The sequence below is a fragment of the Megalobrama amblycephala genome, linkage group LG19 (genome assembly GCF_018812025.1).
Source record: "Megalobrama amblycephala isolate DHTTF-2021 linkage group LG19, ASM1881202v1, whole genome shotgun sequence".
Classification (NCBI taxonomy): Eukaryota; Metazoa; Chordata; class Actinopteri; order Cypriniformes; family Xenocyprididae; genus Megalobrama; species Megalobrama amblycephala.
The window spans coordinates 27319446-27346366 of NC_063062.1; the positions used below are offsets into that span (position 1 = coordinate 27319446).

Consider the following 26921-nt stretch of genomic DNA (forward strand, 5'->3'; position numbering starts at 1 on the left):
CTTCACTAAAATGCAGACCTACAATTTTTTTACTGTCTTTTATGTACACGTAATTTGAACGAGAGCGGAAAGACTGCCCTTTTATGTTTTTTTTATTATTTCGTCCATCACAGTAGTTGCTCAAAATACCATATATAGCGATAATCAACTAGATTTAAACAAAAAGAAAAATGTGAAGTTTTAACCGCTCTAAACTTGCCAGAACAATGCTGGTGGTAACCCGCAATTGTTACCCTAATTTGTACCTGATCTAACCCTTAAAGGGATAGTTCAGAGAAAAATGAAAATTCTGTCATCATTTACTCACCCTTATGCCGTTCCAAACCCAAAAGACTTTGGATTTTTTTTTTAATGAAACCTGAGAGGTTTTTGTCCCTCCATTCAAAGTCCAGGTAACCAAAAATTAGAAGATCCAAAAAGGGTCATAAAGACATATGAATCAAGCACTTTAACCTAAGTCCTGTCTACAGATAATATCACTTTAAATTGAGTTTTGCTGGTGTTTGGTTATGTTAAAAAATATTTTTTGATTTCAGTTAATTTAGATGTTACCACATGATGCACATTTTTAGGTTAAATCTTTTGGTAACAATTTACAATAAGGTTTCATTAGTTAATATTAGTTAATGTATGAACTAACAATGAACAAAACATTTTTTTACAGTATTTATTATTAATCTTTGTTAATGTTAATAAAAATACAGTTGTTCATTGTTTGCTCATGTTGCTCAATGTATTAGTAAATGTTGAAATTAACATTAATTTAGATTAATAAATGCTATAGAAGTATTGTTCATTCTTAATTCATGTTAACTAAAATAGTTAATTAATGAAACCTTATTGTAAAATGTTCTTTTTTTATTCAGATGTCAAAGGGATTATATTAATTCACCCCAAAAATTTAAAATTCTGTCATTTACTCCCTTCATGTTGCTTTCGTTCATCTATGAAACACACAAAAAAGGCATTTTGAAAAGTGTTTTGCTTATACAATAAAAAGGGGAGTCTGAAGTTATTTTGGACCCCATTGACTTTCATTGTATGGACAAAAACAGTTCAAACATTCTTCAGAATATTTTCTTTTGTGTTCCACAGGAGAAGGAAAGTCATACAGGTTTGGAACTCAAAAAAAATGAGTAAATGATGACAGAAATTTCACTATCCCTTTATTAAGTTATTGGAAGCATTCTGGGTGGTTGCTTAAAGGGATAAAATTTATAAAGTTGTAAATACGGATATTTTTCTTACAAAAATGCATTGCTTCGCATCAGAATGCCTATGTTAACCCACTGGAGTCATATGAATTACTTTTTTTGGGGGGGATGGATGGATGGATGGATGCATTATTTTTGGCTTCAAAACACGGCCCCCCATTCATAACCATTATACATTTTTAAATTTTTATATTTTTAAATTTTTAAATATATCTCAGATTGTGTTCGTCTGAAAGAAGATAGTCATATACACCTAGGATGGCTTGGGGGTGAGTAAATCATGGGATCATTTTCATTTTTGGGTGAACTATCCCTTTAAGGGTCAAGTCAAAAAAGCCCAATCCCAAGATATTTTTCAATGCAATTCTATGCAATGATTTTAGGTAGCATAAATAGTGGGGGAATGTGTGCAGAGTTTTGATATTTTAATTCAAATTTTTGACATTACTAAAAACAAATATATTAACCATTTACTCATTCATTATACTCAAAGCAGACCTTCCACTCTCATGGTTCATCTTGATATTGGACGTACATTGTGTTTGACGATATTACACTGTGTACATTTTCGGTTGCAAAAAGCGTCTAGTCATTGAAAGAAGCACATTTTCTTTATCTCACACTCTTTCTAAAGGCTTTTCCTCTCGTGGTATTTCACAACTGTTTTTTCCCCTCTGTTCAAAGGGCTCTGTTGGCTGTGTCTAAGGAAGGGTGTCCACCTACGCGTTCCCTCACTTTTCTCTCTCACACTTGCTATCTAGCGCTCCTGTCTTTCGTTCACACACTCTCTCAAAACATGAAGGTTTTCCTCCAGTCTTTCTTCACCTCTCCTAATCTTTCTTTCGCTCATCTGGCTTATTATTAAACACTTTTTGAGTCTGAGGCCATTCATGTGTGCCATGTCGCCACATTTTCAGTATTTCGATTCGAGTGCTGTACCTGTAGCAGTGTTTGGGAGGTCAGAATCTGTTTGTGTGTGAATGTATGTGGGAGCGCATGCGCTCTTGAGTGCGGGGGCTATGAGTGTGTAATGTGTGTGTGTGTGTAAGAGAGCTGGAGTGTGTGTGGGTGGATGAGCATTCTCCTCTCAAGTCTAAGCTGAGGTATTTGACTGTTGCAGTCACACAGCTAGAAGTAATTCTTTTACATGTTAAATCTTTTGGACAATTTTTTACTCCTTAATATGTTATACAGATTTTTACATCTGACATTTCTTGCTTACACGGACCCCAAAAAGTATTTGATCACTTGAGCAGAATTAACACGTTTGTAGTTATGAACATGATTTACTATCACTGGGCAACCACAAAGTGTCACAGTACTTTATTTTAATTCTATCTATTATAACTGAGATTTAATTTATATAGTAATTTTATCTGTTTAGTTTGTTTTATCATTTAAACCTAATCTAATTGTTGTGAAATGTTTTTAAATCATTGTCATTTTGTTTGATTATTTGTTATATAATGCAGTGAAAGTCATACATTTCTAATAGTGTCAACAAACAGTGTCAATGACATATCTAGGGCACTATGAGATCCATTTTATTTTTCCCAAATTTCTTTTTTTCCATATTCATTTTTCTGGTTTTAATGGTTAAATTAAAGTCTCAACCATGTCTAATTAACTGGAATCATGAAACATATACAATTTATTAAAAGTTTAACAAAATTACATTTTAGGTACCTATTCAGTTTCATTTTTCCCAATTTCTGTGTTTTCAGTTTTCATTTTCCCATTTTAATAGATTAATTAAATGTTAATAATAAAAAAAAAAACATGTCTAATCAACTGAATTCATAAAACTTTAACAATTAAATAATTTATTGATTTTTTTTTTTTTTTTTTTTTTTTACAATAATATGAAATATGAAATGTTTCCTTTTTTCAGAAGTATTTTAAAATGTTCTGTTTTTTTGATTTAATACCAATTTGTTTTGAATGGTGATAATCAAATGAAGGCAATTTAATTTTAATCATACATCTCAAACAGCTATAAAACTATAAAATACATGAAATCAAAATTGACCCTGTTGACTTTCTGAATAAATGTCCCTGGTTTTATTGTCTAGTGATTCGTGATTTCTTGCTCTGAATTATTCAAAAGAAACGTGTTTGCTTTCAGAATTTCTCCAATATTTTCTTTTCCACTAACATAACCATGGTCGTGAATATTACATATAACTTTAGATAAGATCAACTAAATTTGATCAACTAAATATTTTTTTATACCAAATGTAATAACTTTCTCCACCTCTAATGCAATGTCTGTTGCAGTTTTGTGTTTGGAGTCACTGTGGTTGTGATTAACGATCTCTGTCCTTTGCTTTAGTCCGTTCTATGGCGAGGACTTCTACTTCGAAATTCCGCGCCCATTCCAATGCCTGTCCTTCTACGTGTACGCCAAGAGCATGTTCCAAATAAGGGATCTACCTGTAGGTCAGTATCTTTCACCCTTGTTTTGTCTCATGTACAAGACTAATACACAGTGTACATGTCAACTAAAGCTTGTGTGTGTGTTTGTAGGGAAAGTAGCCATCAGGAAGGAAGATCTATATAAGTACTGCGGGAAAGAGAACTGGTTTCACTTACAACCTGTGGACCCAAACTCAGAAGTTCAGGTGAGTGAACAGTTAGATGGCACTGAAGTTATCATTCAACACACAAACACACACCCAACAGAGCAATACATGAATACACAGCCTTACTTCCCTTCTGTGGTTAGTCTCCAGTCGTGGTTTGAGCCAATCGGGTGAGTTTATGATTACTCATTGCCTCGCTATACCCAATGAGATCAATGTATGATTAGTCAGCTCTAATATGTGGTCCAATGACTTGAAAGCAGATGCAGGCCCAACTCCACATCCTGTTTTTGTGTATGGTGTATGCACAGATCTGTTTTGTACACAAGTATGATTCACTATTCAGCAGATCTGGGGGCAGGGGTGTGGATTTACTGTATCAGAAACAAAAAGTGTTTACGTAAAGGAATTAGCTTTTTTATAAAAAAAAATTCAAATAGCAGTTTGCCAGCCAAGGAAATTAAACTTAGCAACCAAGTGTTTTTGCTTTTGTATGTGTATTGATAACATCGGTTTTAATTGAAATTTGGCAATATTTTGAATACTTGCAATATATTTGCGATGATTTTTGTATGTAAGTAAGTGGTATTGTGAAAATTGTGCAATTTTGTTTGTTTTATTTTTAAACTGTGTCAGTAGGCTAGTTTCATAATCCTTCCTGCTTTGTGACTTGCAAGAAGGTGTTTTAGTAGTGATACTTTAAGGCTGGAATACACTACACGACTTTTGCTCAGATATTTGCCCAAATTTGTGGTATAGATGAGTCGACAATAGCTGCCAAAAGTGTGTGCCAGTATGCAGATTTTGGGCAGTCAGAGTTGACTGAATTCACAGAAAAACACATAGTGTATGATTTTTTTTTTTTTTTAGTATTTCAAAACATGTTTGATATTTTGAGCTGATTTTAGAACACATATTATAGTGTATGACTAGGGATGGGCAATATGAAATGAGTAGTTTTATTTCACGATAACGATATATCGCAATATATTTATTTTTCACTTTAAATAAGCTTTTTATGATATCAAAAATTTTGATACCTTTCAAATTGCATAATTCTGATCACCAATTTTAATATTACCAAAAACCTACAATAGAACAAAGACCTACCTGAAAAACTTCAAGCACTAAATAAGAAATACTTCATAAATTGTGTAAGTAATTAAATACAAAAAACACTCCGAAGTCTTCGGCGTGTAAATTAAATACAAATTTATTCTTATTAAAGTTACAAAAGTGATTCAATCAGGAGCAGTGAGTAATTTTTCTTGTTGTCTTTTGTTGTTTGATTAACATAAGTAACACAGCAGGCAGCAGGCTGTCACTAGGGCTATGACGGAAGGCATGACAACCGCGCCACCGCGGTCGTGGAGTGTCACCGGCGGTAGTGTGACATTTTATATATATGTATAAAATATATATAAGAGGTTAACCGAAAATTTTCCGTCATTGATGAAATTTTTTTAGCAGTGACGGAAAAAATCTGCAGCCCGTCCGTCATTTTGACAGATTATGTAGCTTGTAACTGTAATTCCCACCCCTGTCCAGTAGGTGGTGAGCGCGCTCCAGTGTGGCAGCAGAGCGCGAGTTCAGTCTCCAGAATAAAATGAAAACAGACGAGCACCCTAAGTCAATTTTATAATAATAAAGTTACTTATGCTTACTTGCATAATTAAGTTTTGTTATTTTTCTTACTGACTATAAGTTTATGGTCAACGAATGGCTTTTCTGAGGTATATTGTTACGTGAAATTTTTTGCAACACTGATGACTGATGTGATACAGATTTCGGTAAGCTACATCTTTCAACATATTTTTTGATTTTCATTCATGTATATTTCGTTCTGTACAGTAGTAAAGAGGAAATGGTGATCGCATTCACTCACAATCCGTGACAAGTGTTCAAGAAAACCGTAAAAGTGACGCAGTATTTGATCAACTTTCTTTTCAAAGTATAAATAAATGCATAGTCTATGCCTATTTGCTTATCCTGTAAGTTCATGAATAAAAATGAAAATGTTGACGAAATCAGAAGCTATTAAATGACTTATCAAAATATATAAATTCAAATGACAGGTAATTAATGATTATGATGGATTATTTTACAATCCTGTCCATCAAAATGACGGTGAAACGCAAGTCTAACACAATCTCTGATTTTATATATATATATATATATATATATATATATATATATATATATATATATATATATATATACACACAACCAAACCCCGCCCCCCCTTTGGACCCCACCACCGCAACACCGGCGGTTGTTGGTGATTTACCACCGCGGTAGTAAAAATTTGCCACCGTCACAGCCCTAGCTGTCATTTTAAGAATGAATACACTGATCCAATATACTGATACACATGTGCTTTCTCAACTGTTTACATTAACTTAAGACATAAATTACTGTGTTTACGAGAATACTCCCAAAGACAGCCACGTAAGTGTGGGAAGATGGCCAAAAGAACTCAGTTCAGTACTCACACACTCTATGCGCAGCGGCTTCATGTGCGCGCCTCTCTCGACTACAGAGTACAGATATTGAGATTCGTTCTTTTTCACTGCTTATTGCACTTCATCGGTTTAAAGTCACTTGTTTTTAAATAGCAATGCTTAAAAATGCATGCAAATGAGAAGATTTTGTGACGGCGAGGCACAGAGCATGTAACCACAATAGAGACGATAGTCCAAAATCTTTGGACCATGTCTACCCACCAATGAACGCATCCAAATGCGCTTGACTCGTTTTTTTTTTTTTTTTTGTGACTCAGCACACAACTACTGCGGTCGTCTCCTGCACATGTTTGTTTCATCTGCCACACAACGAGGCACGTGTATCTGTAATTTTGTTGTGTTGAGAACGATTTGAAAGTCTGGAAGAGTATGATCCTCAGTGGTTTAGTGTATTATGCTTAGTTTTTTAAGTCTGCAAGTTTATGATAGTGTTTAGTTTAGTGTTTTAAAATCTGTTCAAATTTTAAGTCATGTAGTGTATTCCAGCCATTAGCAGCAATTTTTTTTTTTTTTTTTTTTTTTTTTTTTTTTTTTTAATCTGAGTTGATAAGATTATTTTTCCAAAATCAGTTCAAACTGTCTGTTTCAATTAATAGATTCGAAACCTTGATTCATAGTTTTCAGTCATACAGAATTGTTCTTGGGTGTCGTTTTTCATACATTAAAATATTTTTATAAAAATGACTGTTTATTACAGTGTATTGTTATATTGGTGTGAATAATAAAGGTTATTCAGTTCAGTTTATCAGTATTTTGCATACATTTAGTAAAGAACTGTGGAACAAAATATTATTTTAAACTTTTTTTACTGTGTTGCAATTCTTGCATCATTTTTGATCTGCTTGGAAACAGTTACAGTTTCGTTGAAGTTTTGGACATGCCTCATGGCTAATTTCACACACACAAAAAAAAAAAACAGATAACAAAATATAGAATATTGTCAAAATGCTTAAAAATATTGATGGGCTCTTGTTAACCCTATAGTCGAAATGTTGAAAAGTGGTTAAACATTATGGTTTATGTGTCTTTAACCCTGTGGACGAGAACGGGTGGGTGGCAGTTCCATCCGATAACATTTAGAGCCACCCGGAACTGGCTAAAATCACAAGATAGATGTTCCTCCATCTGTGTGTTCAAAAACCCCCTACATACTCCAAAAAACTTAAACGACTTATTTACACAAAACAAGTTGTTTGTTTCCACATGCATGCTAAATTAGCGATTAATATATGGTAGATGTACTATATCTTGCAAATAGATCTCTGCTCAACAGTTGCGACTTCTGCAGAGCTAAATGATTAGATTGCAAATTTCTATGATTCTATTTTTTTTCCTCTTTGCAGACTGGCACTTCATAATGCATTAATAAAAATTAAAAAGTAGTTCTATAGTATCTATCTGTTTTGGACTTCTGTTAACATTGAATTATTGGTGCGTTATTGGTGTCATTTTTCAAAGGAACTTGCACAAAATATTGCGTAGGAGTATGTGGGCGTTTTTATGTTGTTTTTCTTCTCTATCTTTCTCCCTCCCTGTCCTTTCCTTCTCGGCTCTCCTCTGTTTGCACTCTTTCTCATTCCGACATTATCAGCCTCAACAAATTTGACTGGCTGGATAGGTTATTTCAACATATATCATATTATATCATAAACATGTCCATCATGATAAAATTCCAGACACTAAATGTTTCTGAAGCTTATATTCAGCGCCACTGCCCTAAAAACACATTCTGTATTTCACATACAAAATTATGCTTATTTGAAAATGTAAAAATGCATAAAGTGTTAGCTGGGGAAGGGTTAGTGTAGGGGGGTAGAATATGCATTTTGTACAGTATAAAAATCATTATGTCTGTGGAGAGTCCCATAGAAAAATAAGAAAACCTGAAAAAAAACGTGTGTGTGTGTTATGGGTAACACTTTAGTTTAGGGTCCAGTTCTCACTATTAACTAGTTGCTGTTTATTAGTAATTATAAAGCACATATTAATGCATTATTCTGCATGACCATATTCTACATGCCTAAATCCTATCTAATAAGTAAACTTAACAACTACCTTACTAACTATTAATAAACTGTAATTAGGAGTTTATTGAGGCAAAAGTCATAGTTAATAGTTAATAGTGTGAATTGGACCCTAAACTAAAGTTTGACCGATATAAATAACTCTAATGAAGTGTAATTGGTTCTGTGTTGCATGTTGTGACATTAGTCTTTCTACTTTGACAGGGGAAGGTTCATTTAGAGATGAAGCTGAATGAACTGATCACAGAGAACGGATCCGTCTGCCAGCAGCTTGTGGTTCAGTAAGTGATGACTGTCAGTCAGCGCATGAGTTTGTGTGTTTTTAAATGTGTTTAGTGTATTTGAACTCAACATGAATTGGCATTCGCAACCCATTGTACTTCTGTAACGTTACATACTTCAATGTGAAACAGGATATCAAGAGGTCAAGGTTTGGTTAGTCGGCAGGGCCTCTTTTTCCCCTGCTGGTAGAAGTCTTAACTATTCTTTCTCTATTGATTGCCATTCATAAGTAACTGTGTATTCTGAATTTATTATTTTGATGTATTCATCAGTTTGTACTTAACATATAGTGTAAGCTGTTTCACTAGTATTTGATTATAATATAGTAGATGTTTTACCAGTATCCAATCAAATGTCCATATTACATTGTCTGCAGGGGGTTGGTGAGTTCATGAAGAAAATAAATTCTGTTCTACTTCACTATTCTTTAATCCCTTCCTAGTATAGTTTTGTACTATTTTGAATGATGGCTAGAACTTTGTATTAATTGCACTTCTCATGTTTATTGCCTCTTTACAATGAATCGCTGGCGGATTCCTCAAGTAAGTTGCTTTAGATAAAAGTGTGTGCTAAAGGAATAAATGTAAATGTAAATTAAAAGCTTAAATCATAAAATCAATGAAAAAATAGGACAGCAGTCACAATAAAATTGAAACTCCATCTCTGCATGCTGCATATAAGGTTTGTTTGGGAACACAGCGTGTACCAGGATCACTTTATTTTCATATTTGCATAATTGCCTACATTTTTGTGGACAAGTTTTCAGCATTTTATCATATTTGTACAGAGAAGTGTTTATAAACCTGCCTTAAAGGACTTCCCTTAGTTTTCTGCCAATGTAAACTCTTTCAAACATTAAACCCTCAAGAATTTAAGTATTGTAACTTGTAGTGTAAAAAATATTATAATTATCAAATATTATTTTTATATTAAAGTACAATTGTATTATTATAATTTGCGTTATAAATAATGGTAACACTTTACAGTAAGGTCTTATTTGTTAATATTAGTTAAAGTATTAGTTAACATGAACTAGCTATGATCAATATATTATTACAACATTTATTAATCTTTGTTAATATTAGTTTATAAAAATAAAATTGTTCATTGTTTCTTCATGTTAGTTCACAGTGTATTAACTAATGTTAACAGATACAACTTTTGATTTTAAAAATGTATTAGTAAATCTAAAAATTAACGGTAGCACATTAGTTTAGGGTCCAATTCTCACTATTAACTAGGTGCTTATTGGCATCCATATTACAAAGATATTGGCCGTTTATTAGTACTTATAAAACACATATTAATGCCTTATTCTGCATGACCATATTCTACATTCCTTTATCCTACCTAATACATAAACCTAACAACTACCTTACTAACTATTAATAAGCAATAATTAGGAGTTTACTGAGGCAAATGTCAAAGTTAATTGTTAGTTAATAGTGAGAATTGGACCCTAAACTAAAGTGTGACCAAATTAACATTAAAGGCACAATATGTAATATTTTTGGATTAAAATATCCCAAAACCACTATAACATTGTTATATATTTTGTTGACTTCTGCACTTACATTATCCCTAATGTTTCCAAGAATGTATAATTCCAGAGAAGTAAGCAATTATAACCAGGACACGGAGTGTCCTTTTTGAGGCGATTTTCGTGTTCATACCCAAGCGATTGTGAACAGAGTGAACCTGCAAATTCACTCCCTGACAGTATATGGCGTTTGTGCTGAACGCTGAACAATATGTTCTATGATACTAATAAAATTAAAGAAGATAAAAATACAGATATGAAATGGCATATATGGCATATACATGACATGAGGAGATGGTAGTCAGAAACGGTAGTGCAAATAAGTCACAATAACAGTAGTGAAATAGACATTCTCAACTATATTTCTTGAATGTTTAAGAAAAAAAAAAATCAGTAAAAATACAGAAATAAAATGGCATATAATACGGTGTGGCCAAGAACTGGCAGAGCACTCATAGTTTGTAGGGGTTTCCTCATCTACTTACTTTCTCTTTGTCGTCTTGGTATCAATGTGTGCTCGACAAGACCGTTTTGTGCTTGAGCGCCACCAAGTCGCGTTTTACCGTAACTTCAGCAGCTCCAGGCACGTGAACAAAAGCGGCAATCTCATTGGTCGGCCAGTTCGAACCCGAGGCGTTTTTTAAAAAAATGACGATTTTACTCCTGACGTTTTTCGCGTCGGTGTGCACTGCACACACACATTGGCGCCCTTTGTTTAGTCACGAGGCGTTAAATGTCGGCGTTAATCGCGCGCAATATTCGTCCCGGTGTGTACAGGCCTTAAGTCTTAGGGCCCTATTTTAACGATCTAAACGCAAAGTGTAAAGCGCACGGCGCAGGTGCACTCAGGGCGTGTCCAAATCCACTTTTGCTATTTTAACGACGGGAAAACGGTCCGTGCGCCGGGGCGCATTTTTGAAATGGGTTGTTCCTATTCTCTTAATGAGTAATGGGCGTAACGTTCAATAAACCAATCAGAGTGTCATCTCCCATTCCCTTTAAGAGCGAGATGTGCTCGCGCCATGGCGGATTGCTATTTACATGGCGGAATTTGTTGGCGGAAAAGCTGAACGCTTTTATATTTATGTAGCCTACACAATAATATTCTTTTACACTATAATCCTTTTGTTTTTAATATTTGGCATGTTTGTGTGATGCGCATCCCTGTGTGTAATAAGCAAAGTCAACGCGCACTGTGGACGCACCCAGAGGCGCAGTTTCTACCAACGCGCTCTAACAAAAAAATATTGCGCCATTGACTTTAGACTTTAGACCAGGTTTGAGTTGGTCTATGGCGCAGTCTATTTTCAGCTCCTTAAAATAGCAATGCGCCGGCAATGCACCTGAACACACCTCTTTTTTAGACCAGCACACCCATGGGCGCACTAACTGGTGCAAATGCATTTACTAATTTAAGGTCGTGGCGCTGAACGGAAAAACGCGAACGGCGCCGGACACAAACTAGCAAACACACTTGCGCTGCGCCTTGCGTCGCATTGCGCCGGGTGTATTATAGGGCCCTTATTCTTTAAATGTTGTTTTCTTGATTTACAGCGAGTACCATGTTTTACCATGCCTAATATCAATCTCGCTTACTGCAGTGTGCAACAAGTGTCTCATAGTAGCCTCTGAGCGAATGCACAGAGTAGCATTATAAGAACTTTCAACACACAGATGTATCTAATATGATAAAACAACGCTGCGTTACCCCTCATGACCGGAAGAAGCGGAAGCAGTCGTTTGCAGCATAATAAATGCTCCGCTGCTCTCGAGTCGTGTGTCGCACTTTTCTTGTTCAGCTCCAACAGCTTTCAGCCACACCCTGCTTCATACTACAGTAATGTTAATCAATCTTTAACCTCCCATGATTCCACGAAATCAAGACGTCATCAAGCTGCGTCTTTGTTTTGAATAAGCGACGAAAATTACATATTGTGCCTTTAACTAAGATTAATAAATGCTGTAGAAGTATTGTTCATTGTTAGTTAACCGATGTTAACATCTGAAACCTTGTTGTAAAGTGTTTCCAAAATAATAATAATGTATTATTTCAGCAGCAGCATAAAAAACATCACTTTTTTTTTTTTTTTTTTAACCTAATCATGCAACCCTTACTAAATAAGATGAAATATTTTATGTTTTCCTGCATGTATTGTGACCATTAACTGACATCAGAGAACTGTGAACATGCAAATGTGTTGTTAAATTAGTGAAATATAATAACTTAAAATCTCACGGGGTACTTCAAAAATATTTTACGTGTCACAGGGGTTCATCTGACAAAAATTATTGGGTATCTCTTATCTAGACAACTGCCACTGAGATAATGAGGATGTTGGGCTATGTGCTTAATCGTGTATGTCTTTCTATATTACATTTGTTATCTGGGAGGGCGAGAATACCTGTGAAGTTCACGTTCACACCACTACAGGGTGTGTGTATTTTGCTTAATGGTGTGAAAAAATAGTTTGACTCAACACAGAGTTGCTGACGTGCATCTCTGCTTAATGTTGGCCATCGCTGTTCATTCACACTCTCCCACAGAGCAGGTTGACGAAAGAGGAAGTGATGCCGTGACGGCAGGAAGTCCGCACTGCGCTGTTTCTGTGGTTTTGTTTTGCCGTCACACTGCTTTTTTCTCTCTTTCATGCTCTCTCCCTCTCTGCCGTTCTTTCTCACCTTCCTTCACCGCTTCATGGCTGTCACCATGACAACTACAAGTGTGAATTACTTCCTGTCTTGGACAGCAGTGCTTCTGCTTTCACCTTTCTTATCTGACACTTTCATTTATGCTCGTTCTTCTTTCATCCTCTCACTCTCTCATTCATTCATATTTTAATGTGTGACGTGGAGGAACCTCTGACAAAGTCACTGTCAGGGTTTAACAATAAGGATGGCTGAGGGGGTTTCGGGCCAGTTCACCGAGCTGCTACGTTGGCACTACGTATTATATTACTACATATTATCATGTGCCAATTGCACATATGGTTGCATGTATTGAACATTGTTGTATTCTTCTGGTTTAAATGTCACAATGCAATGTTGTCTAATGTAGATATGATTTTATCAAAATTTCAAGAATGACTTGTAATAGAGTGCAACAGTCTGGTTCCAGAAGTAAAAACTGCATTCATTTTCTCTTTAGGGAAATTGTTTTTTAACGATAACCTATAAACCTTTAAAGACAGCCTTACTGTGAGCTACTGGGTTGTTAATTAATAGTATTTGCTTCTGTTGAAGCCATCTGCCCACATTTTTTCAATTTAGTTTCAAAATAATCGTGTTTAACAGTGGAATTTGTGGTTAAAAACTACATTACCCATGATGCTTTGTAGAAAATTCCACCAATCAGAGAGTCGAAACAAGCAAAATGTGCCAAAAATCTCTTTAACTCCGCCCAATCCCATGAAGCAATATGCATGATGTAATCAAGTCAATCTCCCTACGCTCTCAAAATACTTAAATTATGCTGTTCTCAATGCTTCATGGGATTGTAGTTCACTAAAGCTGTTAAGTACACAGTCTTGTACCTTTTATATTTTTCAGATTTTCATATACTTTTTTGCTTCCAATTAAAGTTTGTAATGTTATGATTCACCTTGTAGCTGATTGACTTGGTTCATGCCTTATAACACTTTAACAAAGTCTTTTTTGAAATCCCTTTTGGAGAAATGAATGGAAAAAATACTTAAAAGTGGGCGGGCACTGTTGTACTTTATAGTCACAAAATCTACAAACAAGTCAGTCATGTTTTGCACTGTGTGCCTTTGTTTTCCAGCAAAGTAAGTGTATGGGTTAATCATGTTAAAGTTGTTTTTATACTTCCTGCTATTATTGCAAATTGCAAATCACCTGGCTGCTTCCGAAATTAAATACTTCCCTACTCTATAGTATGCAAAAAACAGTACGCCAACAGAATAATATGTCCGATTACATTAGTATTTGAAAGACAGTAGGCGAAAAGTTTGCAGGATGATCTACTACTTCCGCTGAGATTCTGAAGTGCGCATTCAATGGATACTTTACGAATTTATGATTCCCCCATTCACATAGGACTTGGTCTTAGATGCCTGAAATAGCTGCCTGGAGGCATTGCAAATATGGCTGCTGAGTGAACAGACTTTCCTTGAAAGGGACTTTGATAGAACATCCTTTTTGAATGGTTGCAAACTTAAGTTTCAAACCAAATGTAGTACCTACTATACACTATGCAATTTTGAATGCAATACTAGTAAATTAAAGGGTTTTTTTTTTTTTGCAAAAAGTGAAACAAACACCTATACTTTTGTGACATAAAATATTTATATGTATAATGTAAAAAATAGTGATATAAAAAAATAATATTTATTTAATACCTTTGGGGTCAATGAGATTTTTAATGTTTTTGAAAGAAGTCTCATGATTATCAAAGCTGCATTTATTTGATCAAAAATACAGTAATATTGTGAAATAATATTATAATTTAAAATAACACTTTCCTATTTTAATATATTTTAAAATGTAATTTATCCATGTAAAGGCAAAGCTGAATTTTCAGCTTCATTACTCCAGTCTTCAGTGTCACATGATCCTTCAGAAATCAATCTAATATGCCAATTTGCTGCTTATGAAACATTTCTTAATATTATCAATGTTGAAAACCGTTTTGCTGCTTAATATTTTGTTGGAGACCATGATACATTTTTCACAATTCATTGATCTTTCTATTAAAAGTTCAAAAGAACAGCAGTTATTTGAAATAGAAATCCTTTGCAACATTATAAATGTCTTAACTGTCACTTTTGATCAATTTAATGCATCCTTGCTGAATAAAATATAATTTTTATATTTCACATATATAAACAAATAAATCAAATGAAAAATCTGCATTACTGGCCAGAACGGGGAACATGACCCTGTCAAATAATACATGCTCATGGTTTTGTTGGGAATGAGTTTGTAATATTGCTGCTTTTAATTTCAAGGGTAAAGGCCAAATATTTAATTAGGCATTATTTAGACTATAGCCTGGAACAGTAGCCTAAATATCCTGTTTCACTTGAAATGTGTCAGCCAAGTAAAATTGGTTAACAGTGCTGTGTGATATTGACTTGAATGGTGTGTTGTTTAATCACAGTATGGACGGAGCATTCTGCTGTTTGATCTTTACTGTTACTTTCAATAACAGGCTCATTAACACAGCTGTGTGTGTGTCTGTTGCAGGATAATCGCATGTCAGGGTTTGCCGTTGATAAGTGGGCAGAACTGTGACCCGTACGCCACAGTAACACTTGTTGGGCCCGCCAGGTAGGTTTATAAATATTTGAAATCATTGTTAAGGTGCCCTAAAATCACAAGGTTTACTGTAAAGGAACAGAGATTTGCGTAAAACATGATGGTTTCTAATGAAGTACTGAAAACAGTCAAAATGCATTATTGTGATTGTTTCTAAATCAGTCAGTCATAAGATAGTTTCAGCCTCTGTCACTGATCTGGGCTGAAATGAGTACATAACATCCGCTCTGATTCAATAATAACATCCTGCTCTCTGTCTTTCTGTTTTTCTCCCTCTCTCTCTCTCTCTCTCTCTCTCTCTCAGGTCTGACCAGAAAAAAACTAAAGTGAAGAAGAAAACCAGCGACCCTCAGTTTGAGGAGACCTTTCATTTTGAGGTACAGCCTCATCCATTCATTAAGTAATAGTTAATGAATGTTAATCCCCCCCCATAATCAGAATGTATAATGTACTTATTGTGTTCATACTGTAATGCAAAACACTTTTGCTGCTATTGAGGTCTGATACGGGTAAGGTTAGGGACAGTTTTGGTGTTATGTGTAGGTTTAAGACTGGGTTAAGATATAAGGGATGGGTCAACAGTGTAATTATAAATGTAATTACAGAAATTAATTACAGATGTAATTGCATGCAGGTATTTTTTTAAATATATATACAATGTAAAAACATGTATGTACACAATAAGTGCATTGTATCAAATGATTAATTTAAATGTAAGTACAAAGTAGTTAAGGCCACCTAATATATATTATGTGGGGCCGAGTTATGATTTCTTGTGGATGCATTTGTAGAGTTAGCCATATATCTACAATTCACAATGTTTTTTGCAGGTCACAAGGTCAAGCAGTTACAAGGGGAGGTCACACTTTCAGGTGGAGGAGGAGGACATAGAGAAACTAGAGATCAAGTGAGTTCTCGTCTCTTCCTTTCTATTCTTCATTATTGTGTTGGAATTGTTTCACCTTAGCCTCTTCTGACTGGATGTATGTATGTTTGTTTTGTTTTGTTTTGTTTTGTTTTGTTTTGTTTTGTTTTGTTTTGTTTTGTTTTGTTTGAGATCAAGTGAGTTCTCTTCACTTCTTCATTATTGTATTGTCATTGTTTCATCTTTGGCTCTAATGGCTGGATGTGTTTTTTGTTTAGTTTTTTTTTGTTAGAGATGCGTGAGTTCTCTTTTCTTCATTGTTGCGTTGTCATTGTTTCATCTTTGCCTCTTCTGGCTGGCTGGATGTATGTTCGTTTTTGTTTTGTTCTTTTCTCTTCTTCATTATTGTTTTGTCATTGTTTTGTCTTTGCCTCTTCTTGCTGGATGTATGTTTGTTTTGTTTTGTCATCAGGTTTTCATTGTTTTAACTTTTGCTTCTCTTGGCTGGATGCAGACTTTTGATTTTGTTAAAAGCCTTTTTAAAAACATCATATAACTACACATATTGACTGTTTGTGGATGATTATGGTAATCAGGGATGAGTGCTTATTTTATTGGAAGACTGTATGTTATGTCAAAAATGTTTTGATGAATGTGGCTTTGATCTGATTTGACACATAATGTGCCACTCTGAACTGTCCCATATAGCCCTCTGCAGAAGCTGACAGGTAAGAGTAGGTGAAACCATCAGACGGCACATTAGATCATGACACTAATGTGTGTGTGTGTGTGTGTGTGTGTGTGTGTGTGTGTGTGTGTGTGTGTGTGTGTGTGTGTGTGTGTGTGTCTGTTTATGCATGGTTTTGGTGTGTTGTTGGTTTTCCACTCAAAGGCAATTTATTTGTGTGCATGTTTGATGTGAGAAAAAGCTTTATCCTGTAGTGGAGAGAAAAATGACTAACCCACCTTGATGCAACTGCATCTGTACTCTACGTGCTGGATTTCAGATTCAGTTTAACTGAAAATGGGAGAAGTTCAAATGTGTGATTTTTTTTTTTTTTTTTTTTATATATTTTTTTTTTTTCCGGGTTTGAATACATTGAAACAGCCCTGTTTGTGTATTTGTGTTTGTAAATGAACATTTAGCTAATGCACACTCTCTTGTACTCTCCCTTGCAGGGTAGAGCTGTGGAATAATGGTAATTTGGCACAGGACGTGTTCCTCGGAGAGACACGGGTATCTGTGAAAATCCTGAGAAACGACCATGTCCACAAAGCATGGTAAGAACTCTCTCTCACACACACAAACACATACACACAGACATAGGGCTGGAAAATATTGAATATTCAAATAATGCTTGCCGCAAAGCACTGGCAAAAGTAATGATTGTGAATGTGTCGAAAAAAATAGCAAGGTGACATTTTAATTATTTATTAATAAACTAGTGTTTTCTAAACCAGTGTCGCCTGCTAATATGAAGTTGATGATGCCATCTCCACAGTATAGCGATCGCGCCTATAGAGACAAATGCAACTTTGATATGGATTACATAAGCAGAGAGTATTTGTTTTCAAAGTTAATTGGTTCATTTCATTTCAGGCTTTCTATCGATATATTTCTCATGTCTGTGAGGCAAGTATACACTGAGTTTCGGTTTATTTTTGTGACATGCTCCAGTTCATGTTGACCAAGACGGCAGAAAGCGCACCCTGATTGTTTTATTTATTTTGTAGAAGCACAACTTTTGTTGTTATTGTGAGTTTACACAAATAAAAGTAGACCCAGTTTCGAATTATGTATTACTCTTCTCTGTATGACCAAAAATGAGTATTTTAAGTTCTTTTCTCTATTATCAGAAAAAAATGCAAGCGATCGTGCTGGCGCCTCAATGTTATGCAGTAAGCACACTATATTTTAGCTTCCACACTCCGCACAAACACTTGGATATGTGCCTAATAATAGCACTCATTCATCTAGGTTACCATTAGAGCGAGCGGCCAAGTAAAGTTGCTACTACTTACATGTTTCAAATTATAAGTCATATTTGAGGTCAGTGATAGGCAAATGTTTTGATTTCCTGCCCGACATACTATAATTACCACAAGAACCCACCGTTAACGTTCTGTCCCTCACAGACTGCATGACTTCGCCACTTCCTGTGGAGTTTTTTTTTTTCTTCTGTGACTAACTGACTAATAAAATTGGCAACAAAGCCTCTTCTACAGGTGCTGGTCATATAATTAGAATATCATCAAAAAGTTGATTTATTTCACTAATTCCATTCAAAAAGTGAAACTTATATTATATATTATATTCATTCATTACACAAAGACTGATATATTTGAAATGTTTATTTCTTTTAATTTTGATGATTATAACTGACAACTAAGGAAAATCTCAAATTCAGTATCTCAGAAAATTAGAATATTGTGAAAATGTTCAATACTGAAGACACCTGGTGCCACACTCTAATCAGCTAATTAACTCAAAACACCTGCAAAAGCCTTTAAATGGTCTCTCAGTCTAGTTCTGTAGGCTACACAATCATGGGGAAGACTGCTGACTTGACAGTTGTCCAAAAGATGACCATTGACACCTTGCACAAGGAGGGCAAGACACAAAAGGTCATTGCAAAAGAGGCTGGCTGTTCACAGAGTTCTGTGTCCAAGCACATTAATAGAGAGGCGAAGAGAAGGAAAAGATGTGGTAGAAAAAAGTGTACAAGCAATAGGGATAACCCTGGAGAGGACTGTGAAACAAAACCCATTCAAAAATGTGGGGCAGATTCACAAAGAGTGGACTGCAGCTGGAGTCAGTGCTTCAAGAACCACTACGCACAGACGTATGCAAGACATGGGTTTCAGCTGTTGCATTCCTTGTGTCAAGCCACTCTTGAACAACAGACAGCGTCAGAAGCATCTCGCCTGGGCTAAAGACAAAAAGGACTGGACTGCTGCTGAGTGGTCCAAAGTTATGTACTCTGATGAAAGTAAATTTTGCATTTCCTTTGGAAATCAGGGTACCAGAGTCTTGAGGAAGAGAGGAGAGGCACACAATCCACGTTGCTTAGGTCCAGTGTAAAGTTTCCACAGTCAGTGATGGTTGTCATGTCATCTGCTGGTGTTGGTCCACTGTGTTTTCTGAGGTCCAAGGTCAATGCAGCCGTATACCAGGAAGTTTTAGAGCACTTCATGCTTCCTGCTGCTGACCAACTTTATGGAGATGCTGATTTCATTTTCCAACAGGACTTGGCACCTGCACACAGTGCCAAAGCTACCAGTACCTGGTTTAAGGACCATGGTATCCCTGTTCTTAATTGGCCAGCAAACTCGCCTGACCTTAACCCCATAGAAAATCTATGGGGTATTGTGAAGAGGAAGATGCGATATGCCAGACCCAACAATGCAGAAGAGCTGAAGGCCACTATCAGAGCAACCTGGGCTCTCATAACTCCTAAGCAGTGCCACAGACTGATCGACTCCATGCCACACCGCATTGCTGCAGTAATTCAGGCAAAATGAGCCCCAACTAAGTATTGAGTGCTGTACATGCTCATACTTTTCATGTTCAAACTTTTCAGTTGGCCAAGATTTCTAAAAATCCTTTCTTTGTATTGGTCTTAAGTAATATTCTAATTTTCTGAGATACTGAATTTGCCTTAGTTATTATAATCATCAAAATTAAAAGAAATGAAAATTTGAAATATATCAGTCTGTGTGTAATGAATGAATATAATATACAAGTTTCACTTTTTGAATGGAATTAGTGAAATAAATCAACTTTTTGATGATATTCTAATTATATGACCAGCACCTGTAGTTGACCAAAGGCCCTGATATACTCATGGCGAAGTTCTTTTTTTTGTTCTTGGTTTAGGAAATACGTGAGTAGCGATATACTGTTATCGAACATCTGACGCCGCCCACTCTGCTGAGAGCGGGGTTTAGATAAATACGTAAATATGTGCTGCACGCTTTCCTCTCAGTAACAACTTATGTTAGCACAAGCTCTGCAAATTAGCACTCCAGTAAAGTCATGTTTATTTATATGCCATTTTATTCAATAGATTGCTTAAAAGCAAGCAGCTTTACAGTATCAAACGTGAAAAACAGTGTCAGTGCCTCATTTCATCAGAAGCACAACTTTTCTACTATAAAGCAGCTATCCAGTGTGTTCATGTTTTCACCCATGGAGATCTTACTCCTTGATGGACTCAACAGATGAAATGAGTCAAAGAGTTCCACGTGAAAGAAGGCGGAGCCTCAGTGCAAACCTCCTATTAAGTTATTGTCACCGACCAATGGTAGTACGAAGGTGTTTTGCAGCTGGAGTGAACTTTTCCTGAAAGTTTGCTTTGGCAAGCCATTTCGAACTCCCAAAATGAACTTCGCTTTGGTCTAATTTTGTTCGAAATGACATCACATCAGTTCGTTCTTCGATTTCATTTTAAGTATATCGGGGCCTTTACAGTGCATGTCGGAAACAAAATGCCAAATACCATATCTGAATTTCAGCTCTTCCTCAGCGCTAGACACACAGTGATATGAACAGTAATGATGCCGTTGGTTTTACCGTATCAGTTGTAGCCCGAGTCCTCATTCTTTTGAAATGTGCATGCAAAGTGGATTTGCTTTCACAGTGCAGAAAACAGTGTCTTCTCAACATGTTGACAACACAAACCAAACTCTTCCAGGCTTCAGCTACAACTACAGTGTTTGAGGGCGAGTCAATGTAGACGTTGTTCACAGTCAGCCAATGAAGAGCATAGGCTGGCATTATGCAAATTTGTTACATTGTTACGTAGGTATGTAACAGGAAGTAAGACTGGAATTACTAATGACTCGTTTCAACAGTTCACAATCGATTCTTTCCTTTAGGAGACAGTAACTTTATTTGTTGTGCAATTTCGATCTTTAAAACTCAGCTATATTACACACTGCATGAAACGTAATATTCGAAAAAGCATAATGGGGCACTTTAAATTAGACATGCAAAATTGAAGCATTTAAACAAGTTGGACCCATCTGTATATGACCCAGCCCTACTATGATGTGTGCATGCACACATTTCCATGCAGTGCTGTAATATGCTGATCTCAGTGTCTGTTCTCGTCAGCTGCAGTCTGAGAGAGTTACTCTGATGAACAGATGAGGAAGGGAGATAACAGCCAATCCCAGCTCTCCACTGCCCTTATCTGCCCAATCTGGCATGAGAGCACCACCTCTCTGACGTCAGAGCTTAAATGAACATACTTCAGCATTACTTTAGAGGCCATTACTCAAGGCCACACATTGAGACATTTGCGATGACTGCTTATTGCAGCATTCATAATATAGATTTCAGCTACAACTGTGTCTTATCTCTGATGCTTTTTTGTCAAGAAGCGTTTGAGAGACTGCGGGTGTGTGTAGGTGTGTGTGTTTTGGGCGGATTGCTTCCGTTGCCCGCTTCCCTTGTGTCCTCAGACTGCGGATCACAGCGTCCTGCCGGTAGTGTTGTGTAAACATTGTATGTGCGTGCATTAGAGTGTGTGTGTGTGTGTAGACTGAGAGGGAACTTGTTGATACTGATCTGCATGTTTTGAATGAGGGCAGTGAGTCTACTGCGTGGGTGAGCTTTTGCATGAACCTAGCATAAAACAAGCGCACATACACAAACAGACGCTGACACTATTAAACACAGTCTTGCCTCACTAATTCCTGTACTTTGTAGTTTGAGCAATGCAAATGACACATAAGATAGAATTATACATGTGCTAGACACGCATATAGACAGGATCAAAAATGCTGGAAAATCTTAGAGACAATTAGTATATATACATAATATATTGAAGTAGTTTGAACTGATTCATTGAAACTTAACAAATCTAATGCTTGTTTTTGTTTTTAAAATGTCTCAACACTTGCATATACGAAGCTAGTTTAGTGACACAGTAAGTGACGGGTACGTAATGATTAAATAGATTGGGCTTCAAAATCATCACAACAGTCTCAATGTTACTTAAAGGGACCCAAAAATGAAAATTCTGTCATTATTTACTCACCCTCATGCCGTTCCAAAACTGTAGGATCTTCATTCATCTTCGGAACACAAAAAAAAAAACACAAAAAGATATTTTTGATGAAATCTGAGAGATTTCTGTCCCTCCATAAACAGCCTTCGCAATTGAGACTTTGATGCTTCAAAAAGTTCATAAAGGGTCAGAAAATTAATCCATATGAATTGAGTGGTTTAGTCAAATTTTCTGAAAAGACAGTCACTTTTTTAACAGATTGAATTTAGGCTTTTATTCACATATAAACATTGATCAACTCGCACATCAGTTGTAGTAAACGGAAGCTCAAGCAAGTTTGCTTGACGCATACGAGAGCCAATGAGGTTCATTCTTGTGTTACGCAGCACGTTTGAACTTCCGCAAGAGGTTTGTTCTCGCACATCAAGCAAGTACGTTTGATCTTCTGTTTATGTTCGCTGATCAATGTTTATATGTGAATAAAAGCCTAAATTTAATAATTGGACTAAACCACTCAATTCATATGGATTAGTTTTACAACCTCTTTACGAACTTTCTGAAGCGTCAAAGTTTCAATAGCTTAGCTGTTTATGGAGGGACAGAAAGCTTTCAGATCTCATCAAAAAGATCTTCATTTGCGTTCCGAAGGTGAACGAAAGTCTTATGGGTTTGGAATGACATGAGGGTGAGTAATTAATGACATTTTCATTTTTGGGTGAACTAACCCTTTCATTTTGTGACTATATTCAAAGACTTTATATATAGAAAGACAGTGTACTCGTATTATTATGAATGGTATGAAGTGCAACGCACAATATGGTGGAATAAATCTCGCCTTATAAATAAGAGCCAATCGCCAATTGGTAAAGTCATCGCGTCAGATTTTATTGGTGATTTCAAATATGAAATTTAATCGAAATCTTGGCAAACAGCTTTGGAGAATTGGATGTTTCCATATTAAAAGAGATAGGAGCTGCACTTGCATGCCCGAGATGCGTTTCCAAGATGGCTGCTGAGTAAAATGACTTGTCTTAAAGGGACTTTGCTAAACTGTGAATAATACACAGTCCATAGTACAGCATATTGAATGATGAAGCTGTGTGACACTGTAAAATAGCTAATTAAAAAGGGGAAATGTCTTTTGCTTTGCGTTTTGTAGGTACTTGCTGCAGCCGAAAGGAAATGGTACGAAGTCTAAGCCAGACGATCTGGGTTCTCTACGTCTGAAAGTAACGTACACGGAGGACAATGTCCTGCCCACTGCCTGCTACACGCCTCTCCGAAACCTAATGCTCAGATCCCCAGATGTTAAGGTACAATAACGCCACCCTTCTGTCTGGAAGAACTTATGCACATAAGCCTTAAGACTAGCAGTCATGTTTCATTTGTAAACATTATTTTTAGTTTTCAGATACATATTCTGTCCTGTCGTTTATAACATATTTTCATTGCTTTTGGTTTCTTTGTGTCTCTAGCCAATCTCAGCATCAGCGGCTCATGTTCTGGGAGATATATGCAGGGAGAGTTTGGGCTATGAAGCACTGCTTCCTGTAGTCAGACTGCTGCTCCATCACAACAGACTGCTGCCCTTTCTCACCTCTGTTGCCGGCCTGGAGCTGGAGAATACACAGTTCAGTATAACACTCTCACAATATAATATAATATAATATAATTATAATGTTTGTTTTTTGTTTTGTTTTTGTTTTGGTAATATACATATAGTTTTTTGTTTTTTGCTTTGGTAATATATATTTTTGTTTTGTTTTGTTTTGTTAATATTTGTTTACTTTTTTTAATATACATATAGTTTTTTGTTGTTAATATTTGTTTAGTTTTTTGTTTTAATATCAATATAGTTTTGGTTTTGTTTTGTTAATTTTTTTTTCATTTGTCAGTGTGCATGTATGTGTTTTTTGTTTTGTTTTGTTTTGTGTTTTGTTAATTTTTTTGACCCCAAGTCTGTCTAGGTTAGAAACACTATTTCTTTGTCCTCTAAAATGTCCTCTGTCTCCCTGTGTAGAGAGGCCAACACCATATTCAGAGGGAATTCTCTGGCCACCCGCTGCATAGATGACATGATGAAGATTGTGGGCCGAAGTTACTTGACTGTCACTCTCAAACCTGCTCTCAATGAGGTTTTTATGTTAACCAGACATGTTCACTGATGCATTAAAAATTGTTTTACAGTTGTTAACTCAGTTGTTAAAATTGTTTGATGTTTTCATTCTGCTTTACAGATCTTTGAATCAAATAAAACCTGTGAGATCGATCCTGTCAAACTGAAAGAAGGCGATAATGTGGAGGTCAACAAAGTGAGTTTTTTTTTTTATTATTTGGCTTCTTTTTGAATTTTTGTACTTAATTTGGCCGTATGTGTCAGTGGTCAGACATTGAGGAGATACTCTGGGCAATAAAAGCCACTAAAAAAGACCCTAAATTCAAAATGTAGGGGTAAAAATGTCTCTGTACTGACTTCCTGTGTTTATACCATCTGATATAGTATTTAATATGTATTTCTAAGCCTAGCTATATATAAGTTGATATTGATGTAACCTGTAATTTTACAGGTTAGATGTACATTCTGATGACTCAGAAATTTGACAAAACTGTGCCCTCAGTATTTTTTCTAAATTCACGTGCATGTGTTTGTGTGTTCTTAGGAGAATCTTCAGGGTTATGTGCAGAAGGTTTTTGCGTCTATAACACAGTCAAGCTCCAGTTGTCCTCCCCTCATGTGTGACGTCTTCAGGTCACTCAGACAGCTCGCATCTAAACGCTTTCCAGGTGAAGCAAACAGACACACTTTCGCTCTCATTTGCTTCTGCAGGATCCACTCGTTTATTTTGTTCCGGAATGTTTCAGTGTTTCAATTTTGTAAATATTTATGACCTCACACTGAAGCTTCTTCATGCATTCCTGTAAGACTGTGTTGAATCACCACTAGGAGGAGCCAGAAACTCAGTCATGACTAATAATATCTTTCTGTCTCACCACAGCGGATCCTCATGTGCAGTACTCAGCGGTCAGTAGTTTCATATTTTTGAGGTTCTTTGCGGTGGCTGTTCTCTCTCCACACACCTTCCAGCTGATATCCCATCATCCTGTGAGTGCGCAACAAAAACAGTCACGTCACACCACGGCTAAAACAAACTACCTAGCTGTAACAAACATGATTTACTTCCTTTTTAGCATGTGACTAATTTATTCATACCAGGAAAGACCTATTGAGACACTCTAATCTTTTCTGAGAATGTTTACTCAAAAGAGCAAAAAATAATTACTAGTAAATGTACTTTGGGTAAAAGATGAGTTGGGAGAATCACCTATCTTCCTCTTTCTCTCTCCAAGGACCCTGAAATTTCCCGCACACTTACTCTTATCTCTAAAACCATCCAGTCTCTGGGCAGCTGGGGCAGCCTTTCCAAGAACAAACTGGTATGTCAGCTTTTAGTCATACGGTGTGCTGAAGGAACTAACTTTTCAAAAGATTTCCCCTAGACTTTGGGCCAAACCGGAATTTGTTTACATCTTTTTAAATTCCTGTTCTTGTTTTGTTGTGTGTTTTTTTTTTTTTTTTTTCCAGTCTAGCTTTAAAGAAACCTATATGTATGATTTCTTCAAGTTATTCCAAGAAGATGAATGTATAGAGAAAGTTAAAAAGGTAAGTATTTCTAACAAGCCATTTTTTGAGGTTTCATAGATGAACCATATTTAATGATATTGTAATTCTATTTAATTTCTGAATTAAATTCAAATGTTATATTTTTAGGGGGCATAAACTAAAAAATGTAAGGGTAAACAACTGTCATGATATCGTAATGAATTATTCTTGAAAAGAAACAAAGTATTTTGCCCAATCTTTTAGTATTATTTTTAGAAAAACCTTTGGAAACACTCATAATTGTGTTTCAAGGTTCATAAGTCTCTTAAAATATCAGTTTTACTTTTACATAAGAAGGCAAGGTTAGTTGAGGTAAATGTCTGTGTATGTATATATATATATATATATATATAATTCATAGGTGTAAGCATATGTTATTGCTTTTTGCTTGATGGTTACACCACATGACATTTGTAGAGTAATTAAATTTGATCTTTCTTGAAAGTGCTTTGAAAAACTACATTTATAAGCACTTAATGTGCATTTTAAAATATTTTTCTTTATTGCGGACACACTTATATGCCGTTGATCCATCAATAGATAAAGTATTTGATAATTACATATGAAATTACTTAATTTCCCACAGTTTAATTTATAAAGAAGCAGTGTTAAATATGAGCATAATCTCATTTCTCAGAGTATCATGTCATGGAGAAGCTGCCATTGCCCAGTCCTCAATGTGAATGTATTATGTGCACTTATTATAAAACAATTTCTGTGTTCAGCTTAAGCCTCATCTTCATGTGTATTTTCTCTTCTGTTATCTTTTTGCATTAGTTCTTAGATGAGATCTCCTCTAATGTAAGTAAGGAGTCAAGTGGAGTGGAGGACTCCTTTGTGTTAAAGGAGGGGTGAGTAAAAGATGCCACAGTTCTCAGAACAGTCTGATTAATTGTTTCAAACCATTTCTTACGTCTGTAGCTCAAATAAGTACGGGTCAGTT

General features: G+C 35.7%; 1 protein-coding gene across 2 annotated transcripts in view; it reads left to right on the forward strand.

Moving 5' to 3' along the window:
- Positions 1 to 26921, forward strand: part of rasa2 (RAS p21 protein activator 2) — a 52963-nt gene that overhangs the window by 12142 nt on the left and 13900 nt on the right. The window contains exons 3-18 of one of the 2 annotated variants that reach the window (XM_048169483.1): positions 3547 to 3653; positions 3741 to 3835; positions 8547 to 8623; positions 15367 to 15450; positions 15743 to 15815; positions 16269 to 16345; positions 17483 to 17584; positions 23477 to 23630; positions 23793 to 23947; positions 24338 to 24452; positions 24555 to 24629; positions 24978 to 25101; positions 25314 to 25420; positions 25666 to 25752; positions 25901 to 25978; positions 26756 to 26829. In XM_048169483.1, the coding sequence (XP_048025440.1) occupies positions 3547 to 3653; positions 3741 to 3835; positions 8547 to 8623; positions 15367 to 15450; positions 15743 to 15815; positions 16269 to 16345; positions 17483 to 17584; positions 23477 to 23630; positions 23793 to 23947; positions 24338 to 24452; positions 24555 to 24629; positions 24978 to 25101; positions 25314 to 25420; positions 25666 to 25752; positions 25901 to 25978; positions 26756 to 26829 (1584 nt within the window). Of the gene's footprint in view, positions 1 to 3546; positions 3654 to 3740; positions 3836 to 5389; positions 5587 to 8546; positions 8624 to 15366; positions 15451 to 15742; positions 15816 to 16268; positions 16346 to 17482; positions 17585 to 23476; positions 23631 to 23792; positions 23948 to 24337; positions 24453 to 24554; positions 24630 to 24977; positions 25102 to 25313; positions 25421 to 25665; positions 25753 to 25900; positions 25979 to 26755; positions 26830 to 26921 lie in introns of those variants that run through there. The other variant, XM_048169484.1, reaches the window with a different exon arrangement.